Source organism: Dendrobium catenatum, unplaced genomic scaffold (assembly GCF_001605985.2).
Source record: "Dendrobium catenatum unplaced genomic scaffold, ASM160598v2 fragScaff_scaffold_1220, whole genome shotgun sequence".
Classification (NCBI taxonomy): Eukaryota; Viridiplantae; Streptophyta; class Magnoliopsida; order Asparagales; family Orchidaceae; genus Dendrobium; species Dendrobium catenatum.
The window spans coordinates 2,246,392-2,268,449 of NW_021319682.1; the positions used below are offsets into that span (position 1 = coordinate 2,246,392).

At 36.7% G+C, this 22,058-nt stretch overlaps 3 protein-coding genes and 1 pseudogene across 3 annotated transcripts; all 4 read right to left on the reverse strand.

Annotated features, from left to right (window-relative positions):
* Positions 1-2,070: 2,070 nt before the first annotated feature.
* Positions 2,071-3,216, reverse strand: LOC110096559 (uncharacterized mitochondrial protein AtMg00810-like). Its single transcript, XM_020822577.1, has one exon. The coding sequence runs from the start codon at positions 3,214-3,216 to the stop codon at positions 2,071-2,073; it is 1,146 nt and encodes a 381-aa protein (XP_020678236.1).
* Positions 3,217-5,696: 2,480 nt separating this feature from the next.
* On the reverse strand, positions 5,697-6,465 carry LOC114578351. Its single transcript, XM_028699153.1, has 2 exons — positions 5,985-6,465; positions 5,697-5,886 (listed from the first exon to the last, which is right to left on the reverse strand). The coding sequence occupies exons 1-2, from the start codon at positions 6,429-6,431 to the stop codon at positions 5,809-5,811; spliced, it is 525 nt and encodes a 174-aa protein (XP_028554986.1). The 5' UTR covers positions 6,432-6,465; the 3' UTR covers positions 5,697-5,808.
* A 73-nt stretch (positions 6,466-6,538) lies between these two features.
* Positions 6,539-7,572, reverse strand: LOC110096560. The gene is made up of 3 exons (XM_028699115.1): positions 6,967-7,572; positions 6,608-6,740; positions 6,539-6,555 (listed from the first exon to the last, which is right to left on the reverse strand). The coding sequence occupies exons 1-3, from the start codon at positions 7,570-7,572 to the stop codon at positions 6,539-6,541; spliced, it is 756 nt and encodes a 251-aa protein (XP_028554948.1).
* Positions 7,573-12,077: 4,505 nt separating this feature from the next.
* Positions 12,078-22,058, reverse strand: part of LOC110096561 — a 48,726-nt pseudogene continuing 38,745 nt past the window's right edge.

A 22,058-nucleotide genomic window follows, 5' to 3' on the forward strand; every position in this document is an offset into this window, starting at 1 on the left:
GAGTTTAGGATAAATTTGACTCTTTTTTTTTAAACCAATAGAGGGCTTAATATCAAAAAAGATTACAAGATCCACCACTCACTAAATGCTCAAAGAGCTACAATCAAAAGCAACAAAATCTAAAAGAGTTATAGATCCCTATCTAATTACAATAAAAGAGCAAAAAGTTAGAGAATATTGGAAGTATTTTTTACGACGAAATTTTTTTTTCTGAAAATTCAAATAAAAATTCTTTTATTTCATTGATATATCATAAAAAAATTATCTTAATTGGTCCTAGAATACTTAGGTACAAGTTACTCCTGCACCCCAAAGAATTGGAACCAATTAGCTTCGAAGCTAAATAACTGATGAGCAAATTCTTCTCCTACCTCTGCACACACCACTTTCTTGTTGGTTCTATTCATGATGAGTTTGATGTGTAAGTTTTCAGTTTCGAGCTCTACATTGCCATCACTTTTAAAATTCCTATTAGGAATTTCTTCAGCAAATTTAAAATCTGAAATGTTACTCGTCCAAATAAGAAATTTTTGTTTTGTGCAAAAAAATATAGATGAGATCAAAAAATTTTGAAAAAAAAAATTCAATGGTTTTTATATAAATTGAGTTGGGAGTTGTGAATTTAAACATCCCCATCATTTTTTTTCGCAAAGACAATCAAAGATGAATAGCCCTATATATAGTTATATATGATAAAGAAATCAAACACAACTGACCAAAAAAATAAAATTTCAAGTACCTCTTCGCTTCCAAATTTCAAGGTTCTCTCCTCCAAGATATATATATCTTTTATGTCAAACTCTTTCAGTATATTATGGTACTGCAATACAGAAGATCGCATGACATGAAAATCATCAGTTATGATGAACTTGGCGTTATTTCTCTTAAGAAATGCTTCGTCATTCTCTGTCGTGAGCCGATCAACATATTCCTGAAAGCCTCTGTCCAGAAGTGTTATTCAGTAAGCTTTTTGATGCTGTAATAGAGTTTTTCAACGGATCCCAAGTTAGTGTTGATTGAGAGTAGATTTATTATGGTACCCATCAGTAGAGTCAAGAAGCTAAAGAGAATGTCGACGAAGCCAGTATTGACTAATCCAAACACCTCTCGTTTCTTCTCATTGTGTACTTTTAGGGGTGTAAACGAGTCGAGTTTTAACACTAACGAGCTCAGTTGGTTAGTCGGAAAGCGAGCTCGAGCTCGAGTTGATCTCAAAAAACATGCTCAAACTTGAGCTCCTCATATTAAAATTGAGTTCGAGCCGCTCGATTCAGTTTTGCATTTTACCGCATGTGCCCTTTTTTTATTTCTCTCGCCTGTGGACATTTTTCCCACCTATTTTTTCAGGTTATCTTCTCAAAAAAAAAAAAAAAAATTCAATGCTGCCGTCAATCCCAACTTCCAAAATATATATATTATTTCAATTAACATATGTATTCATTAACATATATTTTAATATATTATAATACATATTATATATTATTTTAATTAATAAATAATTAACGAGCCAGCTCAAGCTCGAACTCGAGCTCGTTTATTAACAAGCTCGAGTTTGAGCTCAGGCTCGACTTGTGAGTTCGATAAGCTCGGCTGGCGAGCTCATAAAAGAGTCGAGCTCAAGCCAGCTCACGAGTCTGCTCCGCTCACTTACACCCCTATGTACTCGTATGTACCCTATCCTTCAAAGATAGTTTTGTCCATATCAGAGATGAATGCCTCTGTTGCGAGTTCTACTAGGTTGTTTTTGACGTTTTGTAAGTCAGAAAGTGGAATTTGACTAACAATTTGTCCAAAGTTGGAGAGTTCTCCTACATTGATTGAGAGTAGAAAGCGCCTTAGATTTGTTGACAGAGTAGGTCTGGACGTGACTTTCGTCCAAGAACAGGGAACAAGATGAGAACCAGGATAAAGAGGAAAGATAGCTTTTCATTTCATTAACTGATGGTTACAAAGGAGTATATATAGACAAATAAAGTAAAGAAAGTACAGGCTACACTTGTATTACAAAAATGGAATTAAGCTTAAGACAGCCGTGTAACTGTGTAGCTAACAGCCCCCCTCAAACTCATGCTAGGAGGTAGCGGTGAGTTTGCTGGAAAGGATCTGAAATCGGTGAGTTGGTAAAGCTTTGGTGAAGAGATCGGCTAGTTGATCTTCAGTGCATATATGATGAACCGAAATTTTGTCTTTCTTGATACAATCCCGAATGAAATGACAATCAACTTCAATATGTTTTGTGCGGGCGTGAAAGATGGGATTGTGAGCCAATGCGATTGCAGAGGTGTTGTCGCAGAAAACTGTGGTAGGTGCTTGTTGCGGTGTATGGAAATCTTCGAGCAGTTGACGAAGCCAAAGGATCTCAGTGGTCTCGGTGGCTAAGGCCCGGTATTCGGCTTCCGTAGAGGATCGGGCGATCGTGTTTTGTTTCTTTGCTTGCCAAGAAATGATGGATGTTCCTAAGAAATTGCAATACCCGGATATGGATTTTCTATCTTGATTGTTGCTGGCCCAATCGGCGTCGACATAACCGGTGAGGGTGAGGTTGGATCGGTAAAGAGGAATGCCGATGGCGGAGGATCCCTGTATGTAACGAAGTAGACGCTTTAATGCCTCCTGGTGAATGTTGAGCGGGTTCTGCATGTGTTGACATAGCTGTTGAACTGCAAACTGAATGTCCGGTCGGGTGAGTGTGAGATATTGCAATGCTCCGAGAATTTGGCGGTACAGTTGAGGTTGATCGTATGGATCTTGAGACTTTGAGGTGATAGTTGTTTTGCAGGAGATAGGAGTGGCAACCGGCTTTGCTGTGTCCATACCGGCCCGCTGGATGATTGATTTGGCATAAGCTTGTTGATGAAGTATGAAGCCGTTCTCAGTTTTGGTTGTTTGAATGCCCAAAAACTGAGATAGGCTCCCTAGATTCCGCATCTGAAAAGAAGAATGAAGATTAGAAAGTAATTTATGTGTTTCGGTAGGAGAGTTACCTGTGAGTAGGATGTCGTCTACGTAGACGAGCATGTACATGCGGGTGGTACCGGACTGGAACGTGAGTAGCGAAGGGTCGGACGCACTGATATGGAAGCCGTAGTCAGTGAGATGATTTGAGAGGGTTGCGTACCATTCCCGCGGTGATTGTTTCAGCCCGTAGAGTGCTTTCTTGAGCTTGCAGACGTGATTCGGATGGGTTGAGTCTTGAAAGCCAGGCGGTTGTGACATGTAGACTGTGTCGGATAGCTTACCGTGCAAGAAGGCGTTGGAGACCGTTCTTGAGCTGTGAAATTCTTGAACGAGTGGACGACTGGAGACGGCTATCAAGAATCTTCCAAATTTCGCTACAATGATCGGCGGAGAGGACGTAGGGAAGAATGGAGGGCGAGATTACTGAGTATAGGGCGGCTGCTAGATTCTGATCTAGCAAGATCCAGGTGAAGTGATCTGGATTAGTTGAAACAGGCGGACAGGAGATGGAGCCGGTCAAGAAGCCTTCAAAGCTATTTGCCCTGAAGAGTTTGATGACTTGGGACCTCCAGAGGGAGTGATTGTCGGCTGTTAAAGGTTGGGAAATGACATTTTTGATGTTACTCAGCAAGAATTTGAGAGAGGATGGGATTTGGGGAGAAGAGAAGGAGCCGTCGGCGGTGGAGGATTCCGCCTGGGAGGAAGAAGAATTGGCTGGAGTGGTCATTGTCGTGAGCAAGATGAGGGAGGAGAGATAGATACCTAGACTGCTGATACCATGTTGACAGAGTAGGTCTGGACGTGACTTTCGTCCAAGAACAGGGAACAAGATGAGAACCAGGATAAAGAGGAAAGATAGCTTTTCATTTCATTAACTGATGGTTACAAAGGAGTATATATAGACAAATAAAGTAAAGAAAGTACAGGCTACACTTGTGTTACAAAAATGGAATTAAGCTTAAGACAGCCGTGTAACTGTGTAGCTAACAAGATTTAGAAACTAATTAAAATCTTTTCAAATTTTACTAAATATAATGATTTTATTCAAACTTGTAAAATAAATGTAATTAAATTGAGGTGATAAATAAAATTTAATATATTTGCTTGATTTTTATACAATATTAAAACTAAAAAAAAACAACATTACCTTCGGGCTTTGCAATGGAGTTTCATAGGAGTAATTAATTTCACATTTTTATATGTATTGCTGTAAGGGTTATGGGTGTAAGTGAGTCAAGCCAACTATTGAGCCAGCTTGAAGTTAGCTTAATAAAGGACTCTCATGAGCTGAGCTCAATGAGTTAACGAGTTAAGCTTGAACCAGCCCTTAATCGACCTGTTAGCTTATGAGCTGATTCGTTTAAATATATTAATACAAATATACTTAAAATATTTAGGATTCAAAATTTTAATTACAAAGTTTTTGGAAGGTTTTAGAACTAGATATCACTTTCATGTATTAATAGATTTTTTAAAATCTTTCTTATAATTTTTCATTTTTTTCTATTATTTTACTTTAATAATTACTTATATCATAATCATTTTATCTCTTTTATAATAAATGAGGCAGGTCGTGAGCCGACCTAAATTCGTAGAATATAGCTTGAGCTCAAACTCAAACTTGCTTAATTAATAAAACCTAAGCCCAAACTAGCTTAAGCTCGACTTCACTCGTTTACACTTCAAATAAGAATACTTATAAATCATTTCTTCTAATCCTTACTGCATTCCTCCAGCCCAAGCTGTGGGCTAAACTCATCATAGGCCCATTTAGTTGAAATTTGTAGACTTTCTATTTCTAAGCCCACATATTTCTCGTGAAACTGTGTACCAATATTTGCGTAACCCAAACCACAATTAAATATTGGGCCTAACTGTATGAAACTAAAACTGGGATGGGTAGCAGCCCATGATCAAATCTACTTTGTACTAACTAAATTATTATCGAGAACAGCTAAGGACGGCTATCTAGTTTTAAATTTAAGCTCTAAAAGTGCCAAGAATTTTTGAGAACTCCACAATTGAATATCACTATCAAGTACTCATCAATGCCAAAAAAAAAACCCAAGAATAGTTTAGTGTATTTTACATTTGATTTTACTTCAATGCTTTTGAATTTGCTCTCAAATTAGCATAATTTTAAGATATCTTACCTAATATTAATTTTGATGTGAATTCAAAGACTTTGAAATTTATTCTAATACAAATCCCATCAAGACATTCTTATATGATTTTTTTCATATGTATTATTAGAATATGAGTGCGATGAATTGACTATTTTCAACTGAATACTACAAAGTAATTGACCAAATTTTTTTGTGACTTGAGCAAATTAAAAGTAAATTCACACACACATCACATACACAAGTACCGAGCCCAAGACCTCTTGTTTGATAACTAAAGCTTCCAATCAACAGATCAAGATGAGCTACATGATTTTAAAATCATTAAACCTATTCTGAGATGAGTACAATACATAAATAATTCAAATCACATTCCTCTCAAGACAAATTTAAAAACTTTAAAGCCTGAATATATATTTTAAATTATTATGATTAAACTCGCGTTTTGTTTGACGTAGCTTTCTTACTACTTTGTAAAGTTGGTTTTTAGTACAAAAATTTTTTGAACAAATAAATTTTCTATTAAAAATTTGCTTTAGAAAGCGATAAAAAAATTTATCCCAAATGAAATCTTATCCTACCTAACAAGAGGCATTTAACAACATTCAGCAATCATATGAAGCAATTACTAATCAGGAAGAGCAATATAGACCAAAGTCTTTTTTTATATCCACATTTACATGAAAAAACAAAAGTAAAAGCTGGTCATCATTGTCACACAGTTCCGCTATTCCACTTGGCGAAAAGAAAGTGCATCACTGAGTGTTGTTTCTGAGGTCAACATGGTTTTAAGTAGATTATAAACCTGCAACATAATTAAGGCAACCAAACAAAAGAAAATCAAACTAAAGAAATAATAATACGAGCATCGTAGAATTTAGCATAACCATGGAGAATTCTCACATGAGGCCTTTCTATAACGATTTCCCCATACTCAAGTTGATCAGCATGTAACCCCTGTCTTTTTAAAATCTGGATGAAATAGGGAAGGGAAATTGGAGTTACATGGAGGTCATCTGTCACCAGAAAATTTTGATCACTTCTAACAAATCCTTCATCTATGTATGTATCTGCCTTGTCTAGCATTGGATCAATTTCTATGAAGTGTGACTGTTGCACTCCATGCTTGCAACTAACAGTAATACAGGGTGAATTATTGTTATCCCAATAGCACTTCTGGCAACCATATAAAGAACTAGGGACTAATGGAGACGATTCTTCCATATATAACATTTGTTTGCGGTATCCAAAAAAGGGAGCAAGTTTTGGTGATATCAGCATGCTTTTGGCTTCCTCTGACTTGAAGTATTTAATTTTTAATTCATGAATGCTGTCATATAAGTTGTTCATGCATCCAAAGGAATCAGAATAACCAATGAGCTTCAACACGGAACCAAGTGGAAATGTGAGGAAGCTAAGTAACTGATCAACAAACTCTTTTCCTACCACTGCACACATCACCTTATTGCTAGTTCTATTCACGATTGGTATAATTAGCATTTCCTGTATTTCAAGCTCTGCATTGCCTTTACTTTTATTCATTATTATCTCCATCCAATTTTTACATTGAGGGCTGGTGCATCGAATGCACAAATCAGGGAAGAAAATATTTGTCAACGCTTCCTTTGTTCTTAGGGACTCCTTGAGCAAATTCAGGAGCTGAAAAAATCACTCAGCCAAGTGAAAAAGTTTATGTTGTGCGCAAAGAATAAAAAATAAACAAAAGAAAACATCAATTGAAACAATCAAATAATATTGGACAAAATTAAATATCATTGATTTGAGTATTATGGGTCTAAACATTCTTATCATTTTTATAAAGAAACAAAATTAGATGGCTAGTTAAAAACACTTTTGAAAAAAAAAAAAAAAACAAAGAGAGTACCTCTTCTCTTCCAAATTCCAATATCCACTCTTCCAAGAGATTTATATCTTTTACATCCAACTCTTTCAGTCGATCATAGAATGCTGACACGGAAGATTGTGTGACACGAAAATCATCGGTGATCATGAACTTCGTGTCATTCTTCTTAACAAATACTCCATCTGTTGTTTCATCATTTCTCCACGGCACAATTTCATTCATAAACTCGCCACAATAATAGCACCTTGTTTGCCAAACGGATGAGTAATAACATCTGGTGCGTGATATGCAGTCATCCATTTTACAGCAGTAGAACACTCTTGGGCCATAAACGTTGAGTTTTAACTTCTCACAATATTCTGCGGCTGCGCTGCAAGGGCTGAGCAGCATATTCTTGCAAGCCTTGGTGGAGAAGTGTTCGTCACTGAGCTGCTTGATGCTATCATAGAGGTTGTCAATGCATCCCAAGCCGGAGTTGTCAGAGAGGAGCTTTATTATGGTACCTAGAGGTAAAGTCAGGAAGCTAAAAAGTACATCAACAAAGTCGCTGCTAGTTTCTGCAAACACCACACGCTTCTTCGCATTGTCCACCCAAACCTTCAAAAACAATCTTTCCTCCTTGGCCATGGATCGTATGCGCAGAATGAGGGTTCCGCTTGGAAGAGAAGATATCCGCTTCTCTTTTATTAATTCTCCCATGGTGACCGTTGGAATTCCAAAATACGCTTGCAGATGTAAACCCGTAAAATCCAGCACTTAATTGGGAAGAGAGCAGAAGGCCGATCAACTTCCATCTGCGTAGACCCTCTGATCAGTTTCAAAGTTCACTGATTATATGCAGATTGTTTAACTTTAATGCAATCTTAATTCCCTTCGCACTTGCCTCATTTATTCTTTATTCAAAGCATATCAGAGAGCCAAAGGTCGGTTTAATTTTGAACAACGTTTGGCTATTTTAGATATATAATTACTTAGCCAAACTTGATGAAATTAGAATAGAACTATAGATGTACGGGAATAAAATTAAAAAAAATTAAAAATATATTATGAAATTTAAAAATAATTTACAATATGGTATACGAATAATATTAAATATTTATGAATATAAAATATAATATTGGTATATTTATAAATTATTTATACATAATCAATTATTCAATATGCATATACAACAACAACAACAACAACATCAAGCATTTATCCCACTACGTGGGGTCGGCTACATGAATCCTTTTTCTCCATTGTGTCCTATTAAAAGTCAAATTCTCGTTTAAATCTAACAAAGAAAGATCATTCCTAATATTTTCTAACCAAGTCTTTTTAGGATGTCATTATTGTTCGACAAGTTTTACGCTGGCTGTCGACTACCTAACGCAACCCTCCACTTTTCTCATCCAGGACTTGGGACCTGACAACGGCAGTGTAAAACTTGTATTATAAACTTATATTATTCTCTAAATGTACTCATTAAAAGTATGTTAGATAAAAAGTAAGAAGTGTGTTAATGTTTAATGCATGGGGTCCTCTTGTTGGACTTCCATCCGGCCACCAACTAACATGAGATTTCCGTCAGATCACAGATCATTGTCGAACTTCCATCCGATCCCTATTTGTCGCTAGATTTCAAACCGACTGTTACCTATTATAATTTGATCATCCTCAAATTCAAGGACGAACCAATCATTTGTAATATATTCAAACAATGTGGAATCATTTCAACTGGATATAACCCAGTGATTTTTCCCTTCAGGATTTTTCTCATGAATATATAAATTGTTGCAAGCTAGTATATTCACGGAGGTGAAGCAGGAATATATATATAGGACACTCGATTTATATAAGTTGTATAAAAAAAATTACTAAACATATGAAGCAGGTGAATCACATTGCTAGATTATTAAATATTTGAGCTATCTACAAAAATTATGTCGGGATCTCTTCCTGCTATAAGATGGCAAACTGTTCATCTTATTTTCATACATTCATAAAATTAGAGTTGATACGGATTTTACTAAGCGCTTTGCTAGGGTTTCTGCCTCCGTGGCGATTTCCGCCGTGCTGCTTTGCTCGTGCTTTCCGACTGCGCTTCTTCGTTCAGGGAAGTGTGTCTTCCTTTATTTTTGTGCTTTTCTTGTGCCTTCTGTTCTCAATGGCCGGTAAATGTTTAGTTGAGGGCGGCTTTATTGATGACAAACCTTCTTCTAAGTCCTTTTGGGATGCTCTTTACGGTAATGTCTCTTCTTTCCTGAACTTAAAATTTCTACTTATTGTGGGCTTCCCTCTTTATGGATTTCTGAGGCTGAAATTTTTTCGCTTGCTGCATCTTTACATTTCACGTTGGTTGGGAAATTTCCGACCAAATGGTCGTCCCTTGAAACTATTTGAATTTTTTTTTCAATCTTAAATTTAATGGTGATTTATCTTTTATGGTTCTTAATCTGAAGAATGGTTTGATAAAATTAGGGAATGATTTGGATTATTGTCATATCTTTGCGCATCATTCTTATTTCATTAACAATTGTTACATGCGTTTGATCAAAGTGGTCACCTTCATTTGATGTGGAAGTTGAATCACCTATTATTCCTATTTTGGTTTCTTTCCCGAATTTGAGACCTCATTTCTTCTCTCCGAGGATTCTTTATGGCCTCAATTCTATTTTTTGTCACCCACTTAAAATTGATCACGCTACCTTTCTGACAAGGTTTGGATTGGTTAAGATATTTTGGTGGTATGTCCAGTCGGTTATTTTGAAGAATATGCCTTTGTTTTGCTTGCATTGTAAATCTTTATGACATTCCAAATCAGAATGTATGCTCTTGCACCCGCAATTAGCTAAATCCCATTCGCAAAGGGATGTTCCTCCTACTGCTACTAGGGGTGTCAATATTGAACACAACACGAAAACCCAACCCGGATCTGAAGTCGGTCGGGTTCGGGTCTGAAAAATTGACCTATTTGAAAAATTGGGTTGGGTTCGGGTTGACCCGAAATGACCCAAAATAACACATAAACCCGTCTGCCCAGAATGACCTCGCCCCGCCTACCCCGGCTGCCCCGCGTCAGTTCGGCGTGAAGGTTTCGCGTCGCGCACTCGAGCGCGCCCCGCATCCCTTGTCAATTCACCATCGCGCGTCGCGCTTCCGCTACCACCGGGCGATTCCGCTTTAGTTGCTGTTTACGCAGGTCAGGTCAGGTTGACCCAAACTCGAAGCGGGTCGGGTTCGGCTCCAGAAAATCGACCTGTTTGCAAAATTGGGACTAGTCGACCTTAACCTAAATAGTGCCGGGTTAATTTTGGTTCGACCCGAACCCGACCCGTGACCCAAAATTGACACCCCTAACTACTACTGAGCCTGTTAATATTGTAAGTTCGCCTGGTGTGCCTAATGTGGAGGCTGTTGTGGAACCAGAGTCGAATCATTGTTTAGTCATATTGTGGAACCAAAGTCGAGGAATTTGTGGATATTCCTATTTTTATTATGTCTAATGCTGAGTTGAAGGCCAATCTGGCCAATTCTTTGAAGAATTCGGTTTTGGTCCAAAATGATTGGTTGATTATGGATGAGAAAAGTTCACCTTCAGTTGAGGTTGAGGATGTTCTTGGTGACAATGTGAAGAATGAGTTTATTCTTGTTGGTGAAAGCAAAAAACGTAAAAGTAAAGCTAAGAAAAAATAGCTTCTGGTCCCCTTCGTCGATTTTGCTTCCGTGGGTTTTTCTGATGCTATGAACGATGATGAGGCAGCTCCTTGCATATCACCCTGCTAGTCATCTTGTTGGCTACCTTGGTGGTATGCTTTCTGCTTGTTGATTACCTAGGCTGATGGTGATTTTTGCAAATTTCTATCTCTAATGGATGGACCTTGGTGGCTGTGGGGTCGTTGTGGGTGGCTGCCAATCTGAGTCTGCTTTTGGCATTTGGATTCTGATCTCTTTGTTACTTAAAAAAAAAAGACGACAAAATGCTGAAAAAGGCAAGCTGAAAATGAAATAAGATTATAGTATTTTATAATCAAAAGTAGTGAATGATAGAAAAAATATATATTATAGTATAAATATTAAACTATGATTGCTCAAGAAAAGTTAACCTAATTTAAAAAAAAAAAGCCATAAGATAAAATAAAATTAATAAAAAAAGCAATAGTAGATGAATTGCAAAGTAAAATATATATACTAAAATGCTTAATTGAGAAATGTAAATATAGTAAATACATTTGAGATAATAAACTTCAAACCAAGACTATTGGGATAATTAAGAGCATATCATATTCAATGTCATCAGATCGAACAGAAGTATCTATTACTATTAAAAAAAAGTTTGAATTGAAATTTGTATGAATATGTAGGGTTAATAATCTCTTAGAAAATATAACATGCTACTTAATAATATTTTTTAAATGTTTTGAATGTAAATATTTAATAATATGAAGCATTAATGTGTAACAGATGAGTAAGCAATTGAAGAAAACATCATATCAGCATTACAAACACAAGTAGGTAAATCACCTAGCAAGATTATTCAATGGCGAAGATCTCTATAGAAATCAGGTAAGAACGTTGTCTTCCTATAAGATGGTGAAATATTCTACGAGAAAACCTATAAATAAAATCAGTTGTGCAAATTTTCCAACAATAAATATGAAGTATAATCAAAGAAAATTATATGTCGAGGATAAATTATTTATATTTTTTAAATTTCCTTCAATTTGATTCTTTTTTATCAAATATTCATAACTTCATCATAACTTGTGACATAGTAGGGGCATTATAAACTCTTTGATCCACTTTTACATCAGACCTAATACATATTTGACAGTTTTCTAATAGCCCTCAATTGTTCAAAGATCTGAGGTGTATAGGTTTCAAGAAAGTATATGCATCATTGTCAATTCCTCTAAAAGATTTATATCTTCAATAATATTCATTCGATTCTTTGTTTCAGCATCAATATCAAAAATATATAAATCATATCACATTCTTCTCTAAGACAAATATAAAAACTTGAAAGCCTGATTGAAAATTTGATCTATATATATTTCAAATTATTATGATTAAAATCAGGCATCGCTTAAGGCAGCTTTCTTACCGCTCTCTAAAATAGATTTTTAATACAAAGATTTTTTAACTCAAAATTTTTCTATGAAAAATCTGCTTTAGAAAGCAATAAAACAATTGTCTCAAAGGAAGCCTTATCCTTCGGCATTTAACAACATTAAAAAATTTTAAAAAGTAACTAATGATCATGAAGAACTATAGACCGAAGTTTTTTTTTTCTTATATCCATGTTTACATGCAAAAACAAAAGTAAATGCATGTCATAATTGCCATACAATTCCACTATTCCACTTGCGGGAAGAAAGTGCATCACTGAGTGCTGTTTTGGAGATCAACATGGCTTCAAGTAGATTATAAACCTGCAACATAATTAATACAACAAAACAAAAGAAAATCAAACTAAAAAAAGCAATAATACTATAAGCAATTTAGAATTTAGCATAATCATGCAGAATTCTCACATGAGCCCTTTCTATAACCATTTCACCATGCTCAAGACGGTTAACATGTAACCCCTGCCCTTTTAAAATCTGAATGAAAAAGAGAAGGGACATTGGAGTAACATGGAGATCATCTGTCACAAAAAAATTTTGATCACTTCTAACAAATCCTTCATCCATGTATATATCTGCCTTGGCTAGCATTGGATCCATTTCTATGAAGTGTGACTATTCCACTCCATGCTTGCAACTAACAGTACTACAGGGTGAATTATTGCTATCCCAATAGCACTTCTGGCAACCATATAAAGAACTAGGGACTAATGGAGACGATTCTTCCATATATAACATTTGTTTGCGGTATCCAAAAAAGGGAGCAAGTTTTGGTGATATCAGCATGCTTTTGGCTTTCTCTGACTTGAAGTGTTTAATTTCTAATTCATGAATGCTATCGTATAAGTTGCTCATGCATCCAAAGGAATCAGAATAATCAATGAGCTTCAACACGGAGCCAAGTGGAAATGCGAGGAAGCTAAGTAACTGATCAGCAAACTCTTTTCCTACCTCTGCACACACCACCTTATTGTTGGTTATATTCACGATTAGTCTGATTAGCATTTCCTGTATTTCAAATTATGCATTGCCTTTGCTTTTATTCATTATCATCTCCATCAAATTGTTACCTTGAGGGTTGGTGAATTGAATGCACAAATCAAAGAAGCAAATATTTGTCAACGCTTCCTTTGTTCTTAAGGACTCCTTGAGCAAATTCAAAAGCTGAAATAATGACTCGGCAAGTAAGAAAATTTATGTTGTGCGCGAAGAAAAAAAAAATAAGCAAAAGGAAACATTAATTGAAACAATCAAATAATGTTGGACAAAATTAAATATCATTGATTTGAGCATTATGGGTCTAAATATTCTTATCATTTTTATAAAGAATCAAAAGTAGATGGCTCTATTAAAAACACTTACTGGAAGAAAAAAGAGTAACTCATCTCTTCCAAATTCCAATATCCACTCTTCCAAGGGATTTATCTCTTTTACACCCAACTTTTTTAATCGATCATAGCATTCTTACAAAGAAGATTGTGTGACACGAAAATCATCGGTGATCATGAACTTGGTGCCATTCTTCTTAACAAATGCTCCATTTGTTGTTCCATCATTTCTCCACTGCACAACTTCATCCATAAACTTCTCACAATGATAGCACCTTGTTTGCCAAGCAGAGGAGTAATAACATCTGGTGCGTGATATGCATTCATCCATTTTGCAGCGATAGAACTCTCTTGAGCCATAAACATTGAATTTTAACTTCTCATAATGTTCTGCGGCAGCGCTGCAAGGGCTGAGCAGCATATTCTTGCAAGCCTCGGTGGAGAAGTGTTGGTCGCTGAGCTGCTTGATGCTGTCATAGAGGTTTTCAATGCATTCCAAGCCGGAGCTGTTGGAGAGAAGTTTTATTATGGTGTACCTAAAGGTAGAGTCAAGAAGCTAAAGAGTACATCGATGAAGTCGCTGTCAGCTTCTGCAAACACCATACGTTTCTTGTCCTTGTCCACCCAAGCATTCAAAGATAATCTTTTCTCATCAGCCATGGATGGTTGGGTACCTGTCGTACAGATAATAAAAATTATTGCCTCTGTTGCTAGTGCTATAATGTTGTTTTCAACACACTAAATACTTCTCCTCGGATGACCGTTGGGGACTCCTAGAACTAAATGCCAACATTTAATTGAGAATTGTTAGGATCAAAACAGCACAAAAGCCAATCTTGTCTAGCGGAAAGCCACACAATCAGAACATGAAAAGCCACAAAATATCTTGACAACAAAAAACTGAGAACCAAGCAATCTTACAAACAACTTAAATCAGGGTAGGCTTTGGGAAACCAAGAGCCCTCTCCACCGTCCGAACTCCATATCTCCACTCGAAGCAGTCAAATCGCCTTCCCTGACCAAGTCCTAACTCCTAAGCTCACCATTTCTTCTGCTCACCTTTCGAGGCCTGTTAATTTTCTTTGCACTGTCCCACCACCTGTATTTAGTGCTCTAAGCGTTGTTTATTTTCTTGAGCACAATGGATAAAATGAATGTAATATGATTAAAGCGTAACAAATTAAAAATATAACTCATTTTACCTTTAAACTATAAGCGCTGTTTATAGATGATCCTTCTCCTATAGTTTGGTTGTCAAGCCATCAACTATAAAGCAAAAAAATAAACAAATAAAAACCAAGTGAGAGATTCAAGAGCATAAGAAGATGTAGCATGAAGGTTTGCTGGAGTCGAAGTCAACTATATATATATATAAACATTTAGCAATTTGTAAGGACAGCACAAAATTCTGATTGAAGGATTCGAGAAAAGTATGTTTTACCAGTGAAAATTTTTAAAAATCTTCTACTCATTGCTTGCTGTTCTATTTATTATATCTGGAGGAAAATAAATGAGAGAATACTCGATGATCAGAAGAATAGCAGTAACATCACCTCCATCAAAATTAAAAGAGCTGTGGAAAATTTCCACTTGCCTTTTGGATTTGCTGTAATCAAGTATGACTTCCCTTGGGATGTTGGTTCATGTTATGCTCTGTTAATTTTGGCTAACCTCCACTGTTTTCAAGATTATCTTGTGGTATCCGCTTATGTCAGTAAGTGGGAAATTGTGAGGAACTTTTGGGATTGCCTTGTTACTTTTCTCTCCCTGCTGCTGCTGTCTTGGTTTGACTGTATGGAGTGGAATTTTGGTGCTGCCAGTGACGATGACGTTCTGCCCTTCATTTGTCTATCCCTTGGATGGTCTTTGAGCAACCAGGGATTCTCTTTTCCAAATTTAAAATTCTCTAATTTTAGAAAGCCTACAAATTAGCTTTTAAAAGCCTATAAAGATAGGGTTTAAAAGCTATTACAGATTTATTGAAGCGGAGCATCTAAACTGGAATACACCTTAACGAGTAATGTACCTTTTAATATATTTTCGTTAACTGTCTTTGCTTTTGATAATAGTTGCATTGTTTTAGAGTTTTAGTGAGAGAATCTAGTGAGAGATGCTCTGCTAGGGTTTTTTCTCTAGTTTTCTTTCCTCGCTAGCGCTGTTTGGGGAGGGGCTTTCCACTCCCCTCTCTCCGCCATGACTTTCCCCCTCTCCGTATCCAACTTCCCTCCGCTCCCTAGTGCTGTAACATCCTCTTCCATCCAGCCGCCTTTCGAGTTAAACATTCTTTCGAATCTCACGAAAGAAGATCCCGTCGCTACTGATTTCTCGCAAGAATTTGTCCCCCCTTCAATAAAAATTCCATTCTCAGCGGATGAGCTTGCGACTGGGTCTCCTGACTGGAGTCTTTCCCTGGTCGGCTACACTATTGGTACAAGGCCCACGTACCTAAGCCTTCTCAATGTTGTTAAAAAAGCCTGGGACCTGAAAGGTTCGGTGGAAAAGCCTCGCAGCTGCATTAATGCTGTCTCCTCCAGCATGGTGTCTAAGCTTGGCCTGTCTGCCATTCCCCACCCCAACCCCTATAAGGTAGCTTGAGTCAACACCACTGCCTTGGAGGTAAAGGAATGTAGCTTCATACCTATCTCCTTCGCTGACTATAAGAAGAATGTTTGATGTGATGTGTTGATTATGAGTGTTGGACAAATCCTTCTAAGTCGTCCTTGAATATTTGACAACGATGTCCACATTTATGGTTGTTCAAACATCTGCGTGTTTGAACATGAGGGCAAAAAGATCAAGCTTTTGCCATCACAGCCTCGGATTACGGATAATCCTAAATCCAACCATGTCAAAGCCAAGAAGGGACTGAACCTGATAGCCGCCATAACCCAGAGCGTGCCTTTACACACCTTAGTCGATCGTGAGACTCCCACCGAGTCTGAAAAATCAGTCCCTCATGAGAGTCAGCTCATACTTAGTAGACTTGTTGAGATCCATCCAGATGATCTTCCCCATCCATTGTGTTCTAGGTATAGGAATTGTGAGTCTGCATCGTCATTTTCATTTCATATGGATGAGTTTCATACAGAAATTACACGACAACTTGAAAAGAGCAATAACGATTACAAACTATATGCCGGTCTGAAACGAAAATTTAAAGCTTTCGAGGTTGGTGACTTCGTGATGGCGCGGATTCGTCCGAAATAGTTCCCGCAGGGAATAGTTAAGGAGCTGCATGCTAAGAGTGCTGGACTATTCAAAATAACTAAGAAATTCCATGATAATGCTTATGTAATAGTTCTGCCCACAAAATTCAACTACGATAGTTAAGGAGCTGCACGCTAAGAGTGCATATAAAGGTCCTGACTTCAACACACCAGATCCACTCATACAGCAGCTGTGTGTGACCCCACCATGTGAGAACCTAAACCTACCCCCACCCCCAGATATTCCCAAATCACCCATGGCAGAAAAGGTGGACTCGATTCTTAGTGATGACATCATCTCCACGAGAGAAGGGGGACGATGCAGGTATTTGATCAGGTGGAAAGGAAAGCCCGAGTCAAATGATACATGGCTGGATCGCAAGGAGCTGCAGCAGTTTGACCCCGGTGCATTAGAAATCTACGAGAGCATAAGAGACACTTACTCGACAGAGTCGAGCTTTCTCCCACCCCGGGAGAATGATGGGGACATCAGAGCATGAATCGTATATCAGAGGCTTGGCCGTCGATCTACGGCCACGATCGCGTCAATGTATTTTAAGATATTTCATGTATTTCTTTTATTATGTTATTTGTCTTTTATTATTATTTATGTTGTAATTAATTTTTCTGTTTTTACCTTTTACTTAAAAGGAGGTCGTATGTAAGCCCTGAGAGCATTATGGTCTTTTTATTTTGAGTTTTATGTACAGGGCTATTTATAGCCCCTATGTCCTCGAAAAATCGATGAATGATTACTATGAGAAATTTCTTGAACTTGTGTTTTGAGATCATTTGAGAGATCTTGGAGATAACTTTGGAGAAATCCCTAGGAGAGGGAAAATCATATCACCCACCAACCTTGAAGACGGCGTGGTTCCTTATCTTGTCTTCCCCGTAAGTCCATCTTCCCTCACCTAATTGCCGGCCAAGGCCCTTTCAAAGCCTTGCCGCCGGCAACTTTATGTTCCTCCCCCACCACATAATCTCCCTTACTTTGGCTACACCCAAAACCTTGATTCCTTTGCTCACCCGATCCCTTGTTCCCAAATCCCCACCCAAACCGCCGGCCCTAACCCATTAGCCGCCGCCCCATCCCCACTCCCACCTCTCTTTTGGGGTTTCGTAATTTGGTTAGTGTTGATTAGGAATCTATTTGAAATTTAAATTGATTTAAATTTGAAATTCAAATTATTTCCTAATTTAACTAATCCTATTTTAGGAAAGTTCTTAATTTATATCTATTTGAATTTCAAATTCAAATTGGATTGAATTAATTACTTTCCTAATTCCTAAAGCCAAATTAAAAACCCATAATTATTCTCATTAATTGCTCCCTTATCCCTTGATGCCACCGGCCCCTATAAGGGGAAACTTGGGATTAATTGCCTTAAAACCCCAAGCCCCTTTTGGATCCAATTGAAATTATTTCCAAAAGCCCACCAATCTCCTTGGCATTAATTCCTATTTTCTCCACCACTCACATGGCCGAAACTTCCAAGGCCCACAACTTTAATTACTTCCAAAGCTAGCCCTCCCCCTCCCCGCTTGATGAAGTAATTAATTGCTCTCATCTCTACACCACCCGCCCCCTCCTCTCCCCCATATCTTCCTTAGGGTGTGTTTGGGACGACTGCAGCTGTCAATAAAGCAGGTTATGAAATTGTTGTACAGAACGCTGATTTTTTAAATTGTTGTATAGAAAGCAGTGCATTTTGTTTGGGCAGTATAACTGTCAAGTTGCTATGCTGCAGTTATATATGAATAAATTACCTTTATACTCTCATATGTATTAAGATGAATAAATTTTATTCAAATATATATATTCTTTCCAAAATTTTATGTTAATAAATTAACACTTCTGAATCCTTTATAATAAAAAATTATCTCGTCAAAATACAAATATATTATGATTTATACAACAACAACAACATCAAGCCTTTATCCCACTACATGGGGTCGGCTACATGAATCCTTTTTCTCCATTGTGTCCTATTAAAAGTCAATTCTCGTTTAAATCTAATAAAGAAAGGTCATTCCTAATATTTTCTAACCAAGTCTCTTTTTAGGTCTACAGACTACCTTCTTAACATAAGTCAAATCTAATACCAATTAATTCTCCCTACAGCCGGAGATCACGGAAAACCATCTAGCAAGGCGACTCTCTCTACTCTATATCGACTACTGAGCTAATCCCAACCTTATTCAGCCTGTATATAGCTACATTTCGTATCCTAACTCTAAGAGGTAAAAGCAACTCTCACACACTGAGCATCCTCATCCTCTGCCCCCACACTTAACTTAGTATTATGCTTCATCTTTTATGGGCAACATTTGGCACCATAAAAGTTTGCGGGCCTCACTACCATCTTCATAGAATAGTTCCCTAAGTTTGAGGGGTAACATTTTCTATCAGCCATTAATAAGCCCGATGCATTCCCTCCACTTCAACCATCCAACTTGAAATCTGTTGATAATAATTCACCCATACTATTTGCACCATCACTCGAACAATAGTCCAAGATATTAAACGTGTACTGCTTATTAATGAAATTATCGCCCAAAGTCACCAATTCCTCATTGAGGGTCTATTACTACTAAAATTAACACTCGTATCATATCTCGTTTTAGATCTCACTACTCAAACGAAAACGTTAGACTCTAAGGTTCACTCCATAATTCACAGTTTACATTCCAACAACCTCTCAGTCTTATCAAAAGAAGAATATCATGCAAGACAAAAAGCATACACCAAGGTACATCCTCTTGGCAATATGTACTCAGATGAGAACATCACATGACTAAAAGCAAAAAGAGTATGGGCCTTAAAGCTGATCCCTATGAGTAAACACTAACCGAAATAGGGAACTACTGTGGTCAGTCCACTTGTGCTTTGAACACAAGTAATAGCTCCTAGCAACATATCTTTAATTATTTGAATATAAGCATTATTGACTCCTTTCTTTTCAAGAACTCTCCATAGCACTTTTCTTGGAACTTTATCATATGCTTTTTTCTAAATCAATAAATATCATATGTAGATCCTCCTTATTTTCTCTATATTTCTCCATCAAACCTCTTAATAAATGTATGGCTTCCATACCTACCCGACATGAATCCAAATTGATTTTGAGAAACCTTAGTATCACGCCACAACCTATGCTCCATAACTCGCTCCCAAAGTTTTAAAGTATGACATATTAGCTTAATACCTCTATAATTCGCATAATCTTGTGCATCACCTTTATTCTTAAAAATAAGAATTAACACACTCATTCTCCACTCATCTGGCATCATTTTAGTCTTCAAAATAGTATTAAAAAGTTTAGTAAGCCATGAAATTCCTTCATCTCCTAAACATTTCCACACCTCTATTGGAATATCATCAGGTCCAATATCTTTTCCACCCATCATTTTCTTTAAAGCCTCTCTAACTTCAGTTTTACTAATACGCCGATAAAAACATAAATCTTTATTTTCATTTAGGGTGCTAAGATCACTATGTCAATCTTATTTTCACAATCTTTATTAAAAAGTTTAGCAAAATATCTCATCCATCTTTGTTGAATATCATCTTCTAAGAAAAGTAATTTTTTATCTTCATCTTTAAATATATTATGATTTATATTTTCTTTAAATTTATATCAACATATTCCTTGAAGAGACAATTTTTAGTTTATTCCAGAAAGATAATAGATCTCAATATCAGAAATGATAAGAACGATTAATAAAATATTTGCAAACAATTATGCTAAGCTAAACACTCATCTGCATCAAAAAAACTTAGAACTCAACAAATTTATTTGCTCCACAAGATATTCATATAATCATTTTTAGTAAAAAGAATAGTTCATTTCATGTCCTTTTATCATTTGTTATTGCTAGAAAAATCAAAACATAAACTAATTAATAAGTGAAATGTAAGCCCTCAAACTTCCCTTTCTTATTTTTCATAGAAAGTGGCTCTGCAACAAATTCTAAAGACACCTAAAGTGAAAAAAAAAAAAAATCAACAGAATATTCACAAAGTTAATCAAATAAAACTTAACATACTTTCAAACATAAAAAACTTTTTAATTCATCTCATCCATCAATGCATCTGTGATTTTCTCTCGTAAATGGACCATATCCTGCACTCCTTCACCATCCATCAAAACTATGGGGACTATAGTTCTTAGCTCCTTTAGATGTAGGATTGTAATGGGACTATAGATCGTAGCAAGGAAACATAACAATTAGCTGCATGATTGTAATGTTAATAATAGTAACATCCTCTAAATCAGATGCATGATAATGAAAATTCTCACTTCACTTGTTACCGACACCGGACAACGAGACAAGTGACAAGCATGAGAACATGGATCCATTCCTGGTTAACCACGAGCAGAAAACAGCCGAAGGCATAAGCATGAAGCTATTCTCCATTTAGGCAACATAGACTAAATTTTATTTCTGTAAAGGCAGCCATTGAAGTTATAAGAAATGTGCTCAAAACATTATGATTCAACAACAAAATTACCTGTACACTTAGATAAATCAAGTGCAAAATTTTTATGAATTCAAAATCAAGTCCTTGATTGCTCTCTTAAGTTGGCAAGCAATCGATATATTACTCACTCTAGTCAATAAGGTTGCATTTGTCGATGACTGGCACATATCATCATACCAAATCAATCAAGTTGGATAGAATGCACTAGGTATAAGTGTGGTCAACTTGGTTAAACTCAAATAAGGCATAATATGTTTGAAAGGAGACCATATAAAAACTAGTTTCAAAGCAGACTTGAGAGGATTTGCTTGACACAATTTTTGTATAAACATGTCTACAACATTACTTAGCTGAGTTAATGCCCAAGAAGGGTTCAACGCGAATGTCCTGGGTGACTACGCCCAAATGACTCTACGGACCTGACTAAGTGAGAACGAATCAATTGGCAGCCAAGACAACTAACAACACTACTACTCAACCAATTTCTTACTGAAAATTCTGAATGCTTAGCCCTACACTAGTCAAGCAAATCAATGCCAGTTGTTACATATGTTGCTGGTTGATAGAAGAGACATGCCATCCTTATATATATGCAATTATCTAAAGGCTAAAAGTCATCCCCATTATGCAAGGCGTGGCCAACAATTTCAGGAGAATGCCTCCTTTGTCAGAAAACATCCTTGATATGAAATCTAAAGGGTGATGCAATGCATAAAAATCAAATATGAAATATGTGGCATCTATCTACACTGAAATAGCGCAATCACATCATCTTTGAACTATCAATACACATGCTAAAGTAGCTGAGCTCATACTCCTTTCATGAAGGGAGAACATCCTTCTATGTGAAGGAGGTCCCATTGAATGGTGAATATAAGGAAATGTAAGCCATTAGGGGCGTGAACTACAAGCAAGTTTAATCTTAGAACCTCATTATAGAAAATTTTGAATTTTAGGCACATAGGGAACATCTCTTGGGGTTTTG

Excerpts from the sequence above, each read along its gene's own strand:
- LOC110096559 (XM_020822577.1), bottom strand. The coding sequence starts at position 3,216 with ATGTCACAACCGCCTGGCTTTCAAGACTCAACCCATCCGAATCACGTC.
- LOC110096560 (XM_028699115.1), bottom strand. The coding sequence starts at position 7,572 with ATGGCCAAGGAGGAAAGATTGTTTTTGAAGGTTTGGGTGGACAATGCG. Across the intron at positions 6,741-6,966 it reads TGGAATTTGGAAGAGAAGAG|CTCCTGAATTTGCTCAAGGA; the intron begins GTACTCTCTTTG and ends TGATTTTTTCAG.
- LOC114578351 (XM_028699153.1), bottom strand. The coding sequence starts at position 6,431 with ATGAACAACTTATATGACAGCATTCATGAATTAAAAATTAAATACTTC. Across the intron at positions 5,887-5,984 it reads TCGTTATAGAAAGGCCTCAT|GTTTATAATCTACTTAAAAC; the intron begins GTGAGAATTCTC and ends ATTATGTTGCAG.